At 45.1% G+C, this 13,757-nt stretch overlaps 1 protein-coding gene across 4 annotated transcripts in view; it reads right to left on the bottom strand.

Moving 5' to 3' along the window:
- Window positions 1-13,757, bottom strand: part of LOC134463957 (zinc finger protein 568-like) — a 44,599-nt gene that overhangs the window by 4,292 nt on the left and 26,550 nt on the right. For all 4 annotated transcript variants that reach the window (XM_063217343.1, XM_063217344.1, XM_063217342.1 and 1 more), the window contains exons 5-8: window positions 6,767-6,824; window positions 6,524-6,620; window positions 2,925-2,989; window positions 2,398-2,638 (exon numbers count right to left, since the gene is read on the bottom strand). In XM_063217343.1, the coding sequence (XP_063073413.1) occupies window positions 2,398-2,638; window positions 2,925-2,989; window positions 6,524-6,620; window positions 6,767-6,824 (461 nt within the window). The remainder of the gene's footprint in view (window positions 1-2,397; window positions 2,639-2,924; window positions 2,990-6,523; window positions 6,621-6,766; window positions 6,825-13,757) is intronic.

Raw genomic sequence — 13,757 nt, forward strand, 5'->3', positions numbered from 1 at the left:
CAGCATTTGTGATTGCAATCATTTTCTGGAAGAAATTGAGTATTGTCTGACAGAATTGAAGGGGTGCCAATACTTTTGTCCATCACTGTAAGTAAAAAGACTAGTCAATATAAGTGTTTCATCATGGTTGCACTGTGTGCAGGACAGAGGCAGAAAGCAGCATTGTTTTCTATTCACGCTGTGAAGGTAATGGATGATTTATATGCCTAGCAAAAGGCATCAGTTTTCTAGGACTTGAAAGAAGTTGGGTTTTATTACTGTGTTGTACTGTGTACTCTATGCTGAGTAGCTATCTGTGCTCTTTTAATGAAGTGTTTGTGGAAGTAATATTGTGAAATGTGAACTATTTAGGCAACTAATTAAAAAACAGCATTTTGAAACAAATATGTTTCCTATGTGAAACAGAATTTAGCCTTCCCATTTTTTTTCACATTTCAGTGTGGCCGTCAAATCATAAATAATGGAGTTATAGTTTGCACCTTAGTAAGTATCTTACTTTTTTCTAGGTCAAGATTTCATGTTACATATGTAATATTATTACGATGGGGAATGTGCTGTGTCTACCAGCCGTTTTTGCTCACAAAAGAGCCATTAGGCCTAGAAAAAATATTGTTTTGGTTCCGGTTGCCGACCGACCCTATCATTTTTTGTGCGACCCAAATTTTTTTTGTTGAGTTTTTTGAATCCTCAAAAAATATATCGATGTCGTGTGGACGGGTGTTCATATAGACAAGACACAACACGTTTATTAATTCCCATAACTCGCCATCTCTCACTTTCTACCTGCCTGCAAGTTACTGAATTTGCATCGCATGACTATCCACATAGGAGTAACACACACGCGCGCGCCATAAGGGCCGCCGGCTTGATATTAGAAAACCCCAAATGTCACTGCAGAGTTGCGCACCTACTCGGTGTAGGCTAATTATTATGCTACAACATGCTAATTGGTTGTCGTTGTAGCTCGTAAGTTTTAAACAACTTGCCTCATAGTTCTTGCAGACTAATAGCCTACTGTACGATGTAGGATAGTTTGGGAACCTGGCGAAAATGCCTGTCAAATAATAAGTCAGTAGCCTTACCTCACCCGACACTGACACAGCCTGACCACCCGCCTCGAAATGCAACACACAGACAACATTATGAGTAGGCCTATCCACGATTTTCGAATGTATTGATATTGTCTCCTCGTGTTAGAAAAGGGCTTCCATTCAGTCGCGCACTGCATGTTCGACGAGATGCATAACTCGTTATAACAATACTAAAGTAGCACTGTATCAATACCTTGTAAAATAAGTTAATATGAGAGAAGGGAAATGCTTTGCCCAAGTTTTCCTTCATTCTTTCATTTACCTCAAGGCTTGGCTAACCAAGAAGTCCGTTGGCCTGCGCCCATTATTTTCTCGCTCTCTCTCTCTCTCTCTCTCTCTCTCTCTGCTTGTCCCTCCACCATTGCACAGGAGCAGGGCGCCTGTCACTGTCTGACTCTCCGCACCTCCTCCAAATAATGAAATAGAAATGAACGATGATGTCGCCACAATTACGACTGTTCGATGAAGACCTAGGACTACTACAGTTTCCTACAATGATGATTCAACGACAATGACGATGTTGCCCCTCAATCACCCGCCATTAACACATTCATATCGCCTCAGGTGTCAACATCCTCGCGTTAAACAAAAAAGTGAGTAAATAGAATGTTTGCAAGCCAGAACCTTCCTCCCAATGAAAATATGGTCTACAACGGATGATGGTAAGGAATCAAAAAAGTAAACGGGACATAGGCATAGGCCTACAGGAGTTAAAATAGCAGTGTCAGGCAACTGACAGCTGGACAAATTTAGCCAGAAACGGTAGGCTATTACGCATCATATCCTCATTTCGGTGACGGTCAGTATAATTGGCTCATTAATGCTTATTGTAGGCTATTTCATTGTAGCTTTAGCAGGCCTCACTCCACCTTGGCATTGTTCCAACAACGTGTATGACGAAATCTGGCGCATGTGGGGGTTAGGGGTGTCGGACATAAAAAAAAATTTGAAAATTTTTTTTTTTGAAAAAAACTTAAAAAATTCCGACCGACCCATGACCAAAGCTGACAACCAACCGGAACCAAACTTTTAATTTTCTTAGGCCCTAGTAGATTAACTAAAAGTAATACACAACAGATGGTGTGTGTAGGCGCACTGTAAACATTGAAACCCGTCTACAGATGCAAGAACCAGAATAAAAACACAAAAAAGACCTTGAGTTTTTAGCGTGTGCAGAAACAGAGCATAGGTGTGTTGATCATGTTATGACAAAAGGTAACCATGGCTGTATCAAGGTGAACATTGCTACAAAATAAGAAATAAGAATCCTTCCAGGGAGAGAGTGAGTGAGTGAGAAATTTCTTACCAGTTTTGGGGTTTTCACCATCTTTGTTACTCTTGTGGTCTTGTGTTCTTTGCTGACCTTGTGTTGCACAGCAGTCGACCACTTGCACTGATAACCTCCTGCACTTGACCAGGGACGGTGGATCTGGAAGGGACTGGATCATCACAGAACTGACGACTGGAGCCATGTTTGAAGCTGAGCTGACGACTGGAGTCATGTCTGAGCTGACGACTGGAGACAGGTCTGATTTTTCATCTTCTTCCTAAAGCCCATCAATGGAGGACAGGACAAAGAACATTTTCAAACAGTTTCTGTAATTGACCTTTTAATATTCTCCTTGTAAAAACATTTTCAAACAGTTTCTGTAATTGATAATGGAGGACGGGGGAAAACAGAATCAGTATATGGCATCAACATGAGTATGTAGATCAAAGAAGTCTTGAGCTAATAGCAGTATCAGTGGATATCTAAAAACAACCATTTGCTCAAACATGTGTAATAAATTACATATAAAACTGGTTTCATAATTTCAGTAAAAGTCACTCTACCTGCACCGGTTCAGATTTGATATCTGCAAATGAAGAGATCGGTTTTGGGGCAGAGTTAGTTTCATCTACAGGACAAATAAAAAAAAACCCAGATCAACAACAATTAAAAGCACAAATAGTCTTGTGTGGCAGTTAAGTACACAGGATTGTATCAAATGTGTATTAGTCAGCAGACATTTGTTTGCCAACTAGTAAAATCAAATGGGAACAAAAGAAGATAAACTCATATATCTGTTTCTATTAGGGCTGGGCAACGTTAACGCGTTAACGGTGCGTTAACTATTGACAGGGTGTCTGCAGGTTTTAACAAGTGAAATTTTAGACTTTTTTAGACATTTTTTAGACCATGATGGGCAAAATTTTAGACCTTCGCGGAGTATTAAAAAATGAAATAAAGCCAGATTGTGGTCAATTGACATGCGCACGCACACACACAAAACACACACACACACACACACACACAGAAGCCGACAGGGGGGGACAAAGGGGACAGTTGACCCGGGCCCTGAGAAAGAGGGCCCCCAGAATTGGGACCCAATTGTATTGTATTGATTGAGAGGGGGGCCCTTTCAGATGATTTAGTCCCAGGCCCTGTAAAAAGCCGTCAGTGGCCCTGCACACACACACACACACACACGTGCATCTGAATGAATGCAATAGTGCATATTATAAGCATAAAGAGATCTGATCAAAAATGACCAGTGAGAAGGTGCAATGTTCACTTTCACAATTTCAAGTCATCAAAGCCAGCAATTGTGAACAGCCTGTCTTCACATTGCACTGACTGAGGTTTTTAAATGTGAATAAGAATGCCATATGTGCAAGCCTATATCAAGAGGAAGAACAGAACATGATAGAAGATAGAAGAACAGAACATGAGCTAACACCACTACTGCCATAAAATGCTGCCATAAAATGACGTTTATTTGTTTCATCTATTGGAGGCATTGACAATTTACTGTCCAAGAGAACGTCTTATGGCAGTTAATACTAATAACAAAATAGTTCGAAATTTTGACCAACTCAGCCCTTGCCACTCAATCCAAAGATGCATGCCTTATTCGTTTTAGGGGGGTTGTACCAGAGGTCTCACGCAAGCGAGAGTGTAACCTGAATGACAGCTCAAGAGAGCGCGACGCGAGAAAGATTCTGCCACGGCGCGAGAGTCGGTGTAATGCGCAGCTGTATGGTGTTCAAAATCTAGCGTTCGTTTGATCTATATTTATTTTCAAGCAGCATAACGTGAAGCTAAATGGTGATCAATTCGGAAGCAGCAGGCAAAGAAAATGCACAACGGTGTTATAACAACTAAATCATCCATCGACAACATAGCATATATCTTATCCATTGCACAATATGTTTCATGTGCTTTGGCTTCTAATGAGAAGTGCATGTGACAGCATACACGAAACGTTTGTGCGTGGACATGTCCGTAACAGCTCAAATGCCCACCAGTTTGCAAATTGCTACCACAGAACCAGTAGAAAATACCAAGGCATCAAACAGAATAGGCCTACAACAAAGGCACTTCCATGGGAATTCGACTGTTAACTCGCTCATAATTTCAGATTAGCCACACACACACACCGTCGCTACTCTCTTTCGCTCGCACAGACACAATCAAGCTTCGCCAACTTTGAGGCTACGCTAAGCCACGGCCAACACCTGACTACCGGTATTCCATCACCACCGCAAGGACTAAACATCACTTCTTACCTGCAACGATTCACACTGGTGCTGACATATTCCCTTGGCTTGCACTGTCACATTTGACTTCTGTTTTAAATCGACACCTTTCATTCCAAATAGAAATCCGTTCTTTTTCAATGAGGTGGTGACTGACTTCCCTCATTAGTTAACTTCTTCCAGGTGTTTAACACAGTCAAGTAGCCTAGTTATCTAATGTATGGCCACCGCAACGCCAATATCGTTTTTACAACGTCTAGATATAAACAATGTCTAGATATACACTACTAACGTGGGTTAGTAGTCAGAATAGAGAATCTTTGGTCAGACTGCGCGGTGGAAGGGGAGGAGGAGCTACAGTACATTTCCGTATCACATCTGTAGTTTTATTATTGTACGTTGCAAACAGCAACATGTCATGTAGAACTACACAGACCATAACTGCCACAATATCAGAAAAAAGCGGCGTGTAAAAGGACGTAAAACCAAAGCAAAACAGAACAAATAAACATTAATCCTTTGTCGATATTTTGCATTGAAACGTAGGTCTTAAATTACTCAAACTCAATTTTAGACTAAAGTGCAAAAAATCCCTATATTTTAGACTTTTTTAGGCCTAAAATGGATAATGTGTAATTTTAGACTTTTTTAGACTTTTTTAGACTCCGCGGACACCCTGTATTGAGGTCAATATCGCCCGAAAATTTTTTAACGCTATAACGCAGCAGGTTTTTTTTTTGTGTGTTTTTTTTTTTTTTTGCCTTTTATGACCGTCGTTCGTGGCTTTTATTTTGAAAGCGTCAGCGCGCTTGTTGCTGCTTCCAGTGACTGCAGTGCTGACAGAGAAGAAGAATGTCTAGAAAAGTAGTCAAAACAAAACAGGCATAGCCTACAGAAGGACGTCAACTTCTGAATGGACATTAATATCGGTACACAGTTCTGGTCCTCCTTGCGCAACTCTCGAGCAGCATGTGGCTCGCCTTTGCAGCTCGCAAGGTTAGTCTATTGTACGGTCAGCATGAGGGTACTGTTGTGCTGGCTGTCTATCAGCTGTCAATAACGCCACGCGGACTTACTAAAGCCCTGATCAAAAAGCGAACCGCGAGATATTACATTCCTCACGCAACGTTTTGGTATCTACATGGCGCTGCGCGTGCATAGTAGACTGCATGAACATGGTAGGCTATGATCTCGCGACATCGGCAACTTCGTCAGCATTTAAGATAGTGTTAGTCATGTCAACGTTATTGTTTTGAAAGATGTAATTGCTGTCAATGCCAACAGACAGTCAATTAGTTTCTAGTCCCTGAAACACCTTAAAAATAGCGACAGATAAGAGAGAAGGTGGGAGTCTTTGACAGTGAGAGAAGGCAGGACACATATCTCACAGACGCACGCCTATGGCAAGCCGTTTTAACATATAGTTTTTTTTTAAGTGACAAGTTTTTTTTCTTTTTTTCTTGTAGGCCCATGTAGACCATCCTAATTTGAGTTTATAATTTCTAATATATCAGTTTCAGTAGCCTACAATCTTAAATAGCCCTAGTGTAATATTGTATGCAATAATTTGTTTCATTAGTAGGCCTACATTGGATAGGCATATAGCCTACTACATTTAGACTGATAGGTTGGCAAATAGCCTACATTTCCATTGTGGAATATTATATTAGACCTACATAGGTTATCTACACAGTACATATGCAAATTATTATTAATTATTTTATTTTATTAATTTAAAAAATATTTTTATTTTATTTATTATTTATTTTATTTATGATTTATTATTACATGACATGACAGTCAAACACTACCACAACCCCAGCGATGATCCAAATAGCACACCAAACTTTTCAGGAAGAAGATGGGCACTGGTAGATACAGTGTGTGTGTGTATGTGTATGTGTGTGTCATACCAGATTGAGTACAATTATATCCATCAGCAACAGCAGCGTAACATTCTTCCTCTTTAATGCCAGTGTCTACATTCTGCAGTGGACCGTCCTCCTCTTTCTGCAAAACTCATAGGAAATATTATATTGTATGACAGAGAGAGAGAGAGAGAGAGAGAGAGAGAGAGAGAGAGAGAGAGAGAAACAGAGAGAGAGAGAGAGAAAGAGAGAGAAACAGAGAGAGGGGGTGGGGAGGTGTTAACATACCACCACATTGGGCTGGCTCTCTCCTTCCTGCAGTCCTTCAGTCACTTCCTGAATCGTCCTGCAGAAGACACAGATCTCAGAGGTCAAAGTTCAAAGTAAATTGGCAGTTGATGTCAATTTTCAATGGGGTGCCAAAGTCACACCCTTCTACTTCTACTGATGGAGCATGGGTCACAACTCACAAAATTGTTGAAAGAAAGTGAATAGGGCGAATCCAGCTCAATCCTGATTGCGTTTCAGATGTGTCCTGGATTTCACATATGGCAACAGTGAATTTTAAATATTTGGATTGGCGTTGAAAAGTATTTTTCGGCAGGCAAAAAATGTTATTTTAGTTTTTGAGCGAGAGTACATAATAGATTACAACGTGTGCCTCATGCATTTCATGTGAACCGAGGCTGAAGGCGAACAGTCGGCCCTACTGCTGCACCGCGGATCAAGTGGCTGAATGTCAAACATGCAACTTCTCTTGTGTAGTGAAAATAATTATGTATTTTGGTATGCACACAACTCACATAAATTCTGAGGTACAGCATATGTGTGATTTAGGGGTTAAGGCAAGGTGTATCAGAAAATAGGGCGGAGACTTCAGAACCTTGTCAAGGTACTATGCTAGAGGTTTAACCATTCCTCTGTGTTTGAGTGTGTGTGTGTGTGTGTGTGTGTGTGTGTGTGTGTGTGTGTGTGTGTGTGTGTGTGTGTGTGTGCGCGTTCGTGTATGTGTGTACCTGCAATTGCTCTGATGGCTCTGCAGCAGCTCTTCCAGGTCTGCCAGTTCATTCGTCAGGACAGCAATATGCTGCATGAGACACAAGCATACTCACTCAATGTACATCGATAAAAAAAATTAAAAAAAGACTAATGGCCTGTTAATACAGTTCTTGTGTTGTTATCTGTGTTTATGGGGAGATTTGTTACGGTTCATACACAAGTGAATCTGAGACAAACAATGAGCAGACCATTTCATTCACCATTGTGATGGGTAAGACTATATCTTACAAAATGGGACAGAAAAACGTTGCTGTTGGTTTGAAGTAAACTGGACCAATGAGCTGACTGCTAGAAAAGGCGGACCAACATTATATTGCACCCTATGGGTTTGGAATGGGATGGCACTTCAGTTTGGGTCATTCCATGTCGATTCACACGCCTTCCCCACATGACCCTCTCCGATTTACCCGATATCTCACATACAGGTACCTTTTGATGTCAATTGAAAGAATACCAAGTCCAGCACCCTACGTCCAACGGTTGCGGAGATGAAGCCCTCCAAAGTTGTTTGTTTTGGAATACACTGTACAGTTCCCAAATATGATGGAAAATCAATTATAACTCCCAAAGCATACATAGTGTCCAAGTTCTGGAACCCCAAAATGGCAAGACTCTTCATCACGCTTTTCACAAATTCAGTTTTTAAGGCTTAATAAAGCCAAAAATAATCAAGGCATGCCATTTGTAAGTACATCATCTGGTAGACGGAGTCATATTGAGGGGCCATGGTGATTTTTAGGCCTGTATCTTCCTTCAAACTAAAACCAGAGGTGTCAAAATCTGCTTGTAAATTTTGTATGCAATTCACAGGCTTGAAGAGTGGGCATGGCACCCCAACTTTGGAGGGCTTCATCTCTGCAACCGTTGGACGTAGGGTGCTAATACTTGGTATTCTTTCAATTGACATTAAAAGGTACCTGTATGTGGGAGATCGGGTAAATCGGAGAGGGTCATGTGGGGAGATTCTAGGGAATCATGTGAATTGACATGGAATGACCCGTTTGCAGATGGCTGGAGCCATGTCTGAGCTAGGCACAGGCAGAGGTGTCAAAAGTAAAAGTAAAAGTACATTTGTGGTGCAATTACAACACTGGCACATGGCATTACATAGCTGTTACACCATTTACTCCATTGTACCTAATGAGATAGACTATGTTGTTACTGAAAAAACAGACAGGTCTACTGGTTACTCAGATAAGTTCTATATCGTTCCTCCTGACCGCCAGAGGCGGTGCTTACAGCACATGGATATCCATGCACGTCAGTGCAGGTCGAGTACTTAGTAACAACAAATTCACTTGTGACCTGGGTGACGTCACCCGGTGACCCCGGGGTCGGGGTCAAAAGAGCAACGCACCCAGGAAATGTCCTCTTTTCATTTCTCGCGTATCATCGCAGGTCGCGAGTGCTGTGAAATGTAACATTACTGGATTTTGGACTAGCGCCTGTCGGTTTCATTACCCTCGGGATTGGGGCTGTGTTTTTTACAGTCCACCCCAAAAACCTCGCCTCCTTCGCTCCTTGCGTCTTCCCCCCCCCCTCCTGCCGTCTTTGCCAGACCATTCCCCAGGATTATCCCATCAGTCTTGAGCTCGTAGATGGTACTCGCGTCTGTTTGGTTGCCTTCACTTGCCGAAGTCGTCCTCGCGGGGATCGGGGGGGGGGTCTTCCTCACGTTGAGAGCTAATCTACCTGTGTGTCACTACCCTCCGCTACCCCGACGCTGTCGTTCAACAAACCAAGATAGTCTAATCCACGTCCCGCTTGATCAGGCTTCCACTCGCATTTCATCTCAAACTTCATTTGTGTCAAGGTAATGCCGTGTTTGTTAATATCTTATTTCTTGTCAGCCCTCATTTCTTCTCCTGTCGGCCGGCTTGGTTCCAAACTTTCCAGCGGTGGTTCCTCCCGCCGCTGCGTTTGTTGTTGGTACGGACAAGGATCTTGTGGTTATCTTCGCCCAACTCCCTCTTTCTGTTGTGAAATCTTACTCGAACTAGCTTGTTAGATCTCAACACACTTCGGCGTCATGCTGCGCGTGGGTGGAATGGTGAGCGATCCCCGCGCTAATAACTAATTCAGTTCGCTCCCTTAATATTCATGATTTCATTGACATCTCATCCACTTTGCGCTTTCCTTCTACCAGATGTATCCCCTCCTCTGTGGTTTTGTTTTGATAAGCGGCTTTAATGGCGCACGAGGAACTCCCATCCTGTATTATTTATTCATAGATATCAGACACTTCTAGTACCGTGCTCAAACTAAATTTGAACTCTCGCTTTGTCAGCAACGTTGCTAACTATATTTGTTTATACGCTAGTCAGTACTTTGCGGCCTCCAGCCTGCTGTGCCTTGTCCCACGGCTCTAGCTTGAGGTTGCTATGTGCGCAATTCTGTTGACTTTCTAAGTTCATTTCGACCGTGTAGCATTTATACGTCGCTTTCGTATTTGACATTAACGGCTTTTCCTTGTTCCACCGTGGCGGTGGTTCCATCTACAATCTTTCCATGCCTGGGCCTCAATGCCCCCGGTGTCTCCGCCGTAAGGGCCCTCGGCAGAGATAGTGGCCGCTACCTACTATCCGAGCCATTCCAATTTTTTACATGGTTTAGTAAGTGCAACTTGACGCTAGTCGTTCAATCCCATACTAGGGAACCACGACAGACTGCTATTCTAATTCTATCAATTTTTACCCAAACAACTCCAAAAAAACCACCAAACAAAAGAAGAACAAAACAAACCTAAGACAGTTATATAGTATATTAGTGGTATTATTGATAACTCTGACAACTGGCCTGTGTAACTCACTCAGTTGTCACCTCTGTGGTTCCCTCCCCCCGTTTTGTTGTGTTTGTCACCTCCTACTCGTTGGGGGTGGCCATCCGCCCCTTGTGATGTGTATTGCCCTTGCCCATCTTGTATTATATGCTGTGCATCTTCTTGTGCATTCCTATGGTGTCATAGTTTGGCTTGTGGTTGAGTGGTCTCCTACTGTGCGATGCTCGCTTTGGTGTGGCACAAGTGCAGCGGCCGGCCCAGTGGCCAACATGTGCATAGTCTGCAGTTTTTTGTGTCATTGCTCTTGTCTTGTCAGGCTTGGTGTCTCTCCCCAACGCCTGTCAGCTGGCGCCTTGCTGGCGTACTCACTCCGCGGGTTCTCTCGCCCCCGGTGTGGTTTTGTAATTGTTGCAGATGTCTGTCTGTCCACTCGCAGTCAGGTCGTCACCTCATAAACATCCTGTGCTGAACTTCATCTATTGACCCGCCAGAAGTTGGGGTGCGCCCACTCCACTCATGTCCCCCTGGGTTGTGGTATTTGAGCAGTGGCTATAACATTTACAATTTGCAGTGCTTTCCTTGTCTGCAAAGCACGGTGTCCTCCGCGCACTACCATGCTGTGACTATTCTCCCTACTGTATCCGCCCATTGGATGGCCCTCCGCCCTTCTGGTGTATATTTTGCATTTGTGATGCTTACACCCATGTTGTTTGGGCTGCCAACTTCGGGGTGGCCTCTCCGCCCCCTGGGTCATGCTATTTGTCAGTGTCGCTACTCTTGTCAGTGACGGGTGGTTCCTCCAAGCCTACGTCCGTGCTTGATCGCCTTCCGTTACTGACCCCCATTTGGGATGACCCTTCTTCCGGGCTGGGTGTATGTTTTTATTCTGCAAATTGAATGCTTATGTGTACGCATCGTGTTGGGGGCGGGGTCTCATCTCCCCTCTAACTGTGTTTTGTTCCTCATTGTTGCTGCTCGCCTGCCTGGTCCGTCCCTCCAGCCTCCCTGCTCGTGCTTCCCTTATTGACTTCCGTTGGGTTCCGCTATGCCGCCACCCTACACCGTGTTGTACCTGGTTGGGCATTGTTTGCTTGTCAGCCCCAGTTCCCCCTTCCTCGGCTGCCCCTCCCGTCCTTTCCATGTTGGGTGTTTTATTTTTCCCTCACTACAATAAGCTAAACTTTGCTCCGTCTCTTCAGCAGCAGACTCACTGTTCTAGGGTGGATTATTCGACAACCAATCTCACTAGGAGTGCCCTCTACCTATAAAACACATGGAACTACCTGTTGGCGGCGGTTTATACCCTGCTATTCTGGCCTGAAAATGGTCGCACCTGCAACACGATATGCTAAATGCGCCATAGCTAGTGAGATACCTTCCGTGCCTGACCGCGCCCGCTTGCGCCAATCGGCGTCAGTAGGTGGACGTGGTGCTGGTCTGTTTGGAGTTTTTGAGATCGTTCTACCAACCCTGCCTACACTCTAGCCCTCCCTGCTTCGTAAGGGCAACAGGGTGGCAGTTTGATGGCTCTCGCTCTCGCATCGCCGCTGCCTAGCACAGCCGACGTAGCGCAGGTTCCGGTCTACTAGCCCCGCCACTAGCAATGCATAGACCATCACCGGTTGCCTGCCAAGCCTGATTAAAACATCGGCTGGACAATGCTCCTTCATTCAGTGCATGTAACTGGACTCATAGCAATGTCGTCCTGCGTGCGTTACCTACGGGGTCCCAGTACTGGTGACTGCTCTTTTCTTATTTAAACGACCCCTACGGGTCGTGATCTCGCGCTGGGGCCCGCCTGGGAAGCTACATGTGTCCAGAGCCATTGGCGTTTCCTGCACGAGGCTGCTTCTAAGCATCTAGCTACCAGGTCGTAGTGCATGATTAACACCCTGGTCCGATTCTTTGCTTCAATCTTTGTCTCAGCAATCTGTCCTGGTGTCTAGCTCCCACAATCAGTCCCTAGTTGCGTTATGTGTGGCTCCTGTGTGATTCTCGCCTGAGGTCTATCGAACTATCACTCTGTGTATATTCTTTTCTCCACGCTGGTGTAGCTCTCAAAAACCTACCACACAATGCCGGCGGTTCTATTTTTATGTGGATGGTGTCCGGTCAACTCTTCTGTTCCGTGAACACATCTCTTCCGGAAACACACTTGCACCAGCCTCTTTGGCACCGGGCCCCCTCCCTGAAATTTGTTTTCTGCGGCAATGTGGTGTTTTTCCCCGCCCCTATAGGCATGGCTCCACTACCGTCGACGCGTGCGCTAACTAGAATACATCTCTCCTTCACCTCATGGCCGCGCCTTGCTATGGTGATGGTTGACCGGGTTCCAGATCAGTATCGTCCGGTCACGTCTGGCCATTCTTCCTTTGCGCCTCGGGTTACACAAGTGGGCACGCACATGCTTGGGCACAACTGTGGCTGCCCTTGCATTGGTCCTGTTCACGGGCCGTGCGCGTTCCCGTACTCGTCCGCTGTTCTCCCCTACCACATCTCTCGTTGTCCATACTAGGCGGTATGTACCAACACGTTCGCCTAACGGCATCACTCATGTGGCTGTGGGGCAAGGCTTCCGCCTTGTAGAGCCTACTTGATAGGCTTCTCTGTCAACCACATGTGCGCAAGACTACGGTCAGCTGGCGTAACGTGATTCTGGTGGGACCTGAGTTGCATGATTTGCCTCTCCTCGCCTCTGTCTACTCGCTGTGATCCTCTCTGTTCCTCGACTGTTTTAGTGTCAAGTCCCTCTTCTGCTTGTTTGGCACGGCCTGGTGGGTTTCGCCTGTGGGCCTCTTGGGATTATGCCACCAAGGTGCTTACGCCTTGAGCTCGCTGCGGCATTCTGAAGTGTGTTGGGAGGGAGCCTTGTAACCTTATGTGATGGTATCGAATGGGCATGGTTTGCATGATTGCATTTGAAACCCGTGTGGTCCTGCTCCCTGTCCTGGCGGTGCCTTGGCTTCCCCTTTATTCATCGCCATTCGAATGGTACGAGTCCGTTTCCAGGCTCTTTGTTGGCAGTGGCCGGTTGTCGCCCGTTGAGCTTCTTGAGGTTCACACCCAGGGCACCCGCGCCGTCATGGCTGCTAGGCCCGCGTGAGATTGGAGTGGCTTCCAGCTCCAGATCACTGCTGTGTAGGGCTCTCTACTCTTCTTTACCATGGTTGGGCCGTAGGGCTGGCGCCCCGTCCTGTTCAGGCTGTCCTTGAGGAGTGTGCCGTTTGGTGTCTACGCCTCTACGGCTGCTGCTAGCTGTGTGAGTGAGTGGTTTCTCCGCTCCATGCCCTATTCTTTCTGCCTTGTCCTTGCCATACGCCATTGGAACTGTGCAATCGGTTCAATCCTCTGGTAGGCCCGTTTTTGGCCGTTGGTGCGGCTTTCAATCACCGTCTGGGCTGCTATTGTGGTTAGCCGTTCGCGGTGCCCTCGTGCGCCATC

The sequence above is a fragment of the Engraulis encrasicolus genome, chromosome 15 (assembly GCF_034702125.1).
Source record: "Engraulis encrasicolus isolate BLACKSEA-1 chromosome 15, IST_EnEncr_1.0, whole genome shotgun sequence".
Classification (NCBI taxonomy): Eukaryota; Metazoa; Chordata; class Actinopteri; order Clupeiformes; family Engraulidae; genus Engraulis; species Engraulis encrasicolus.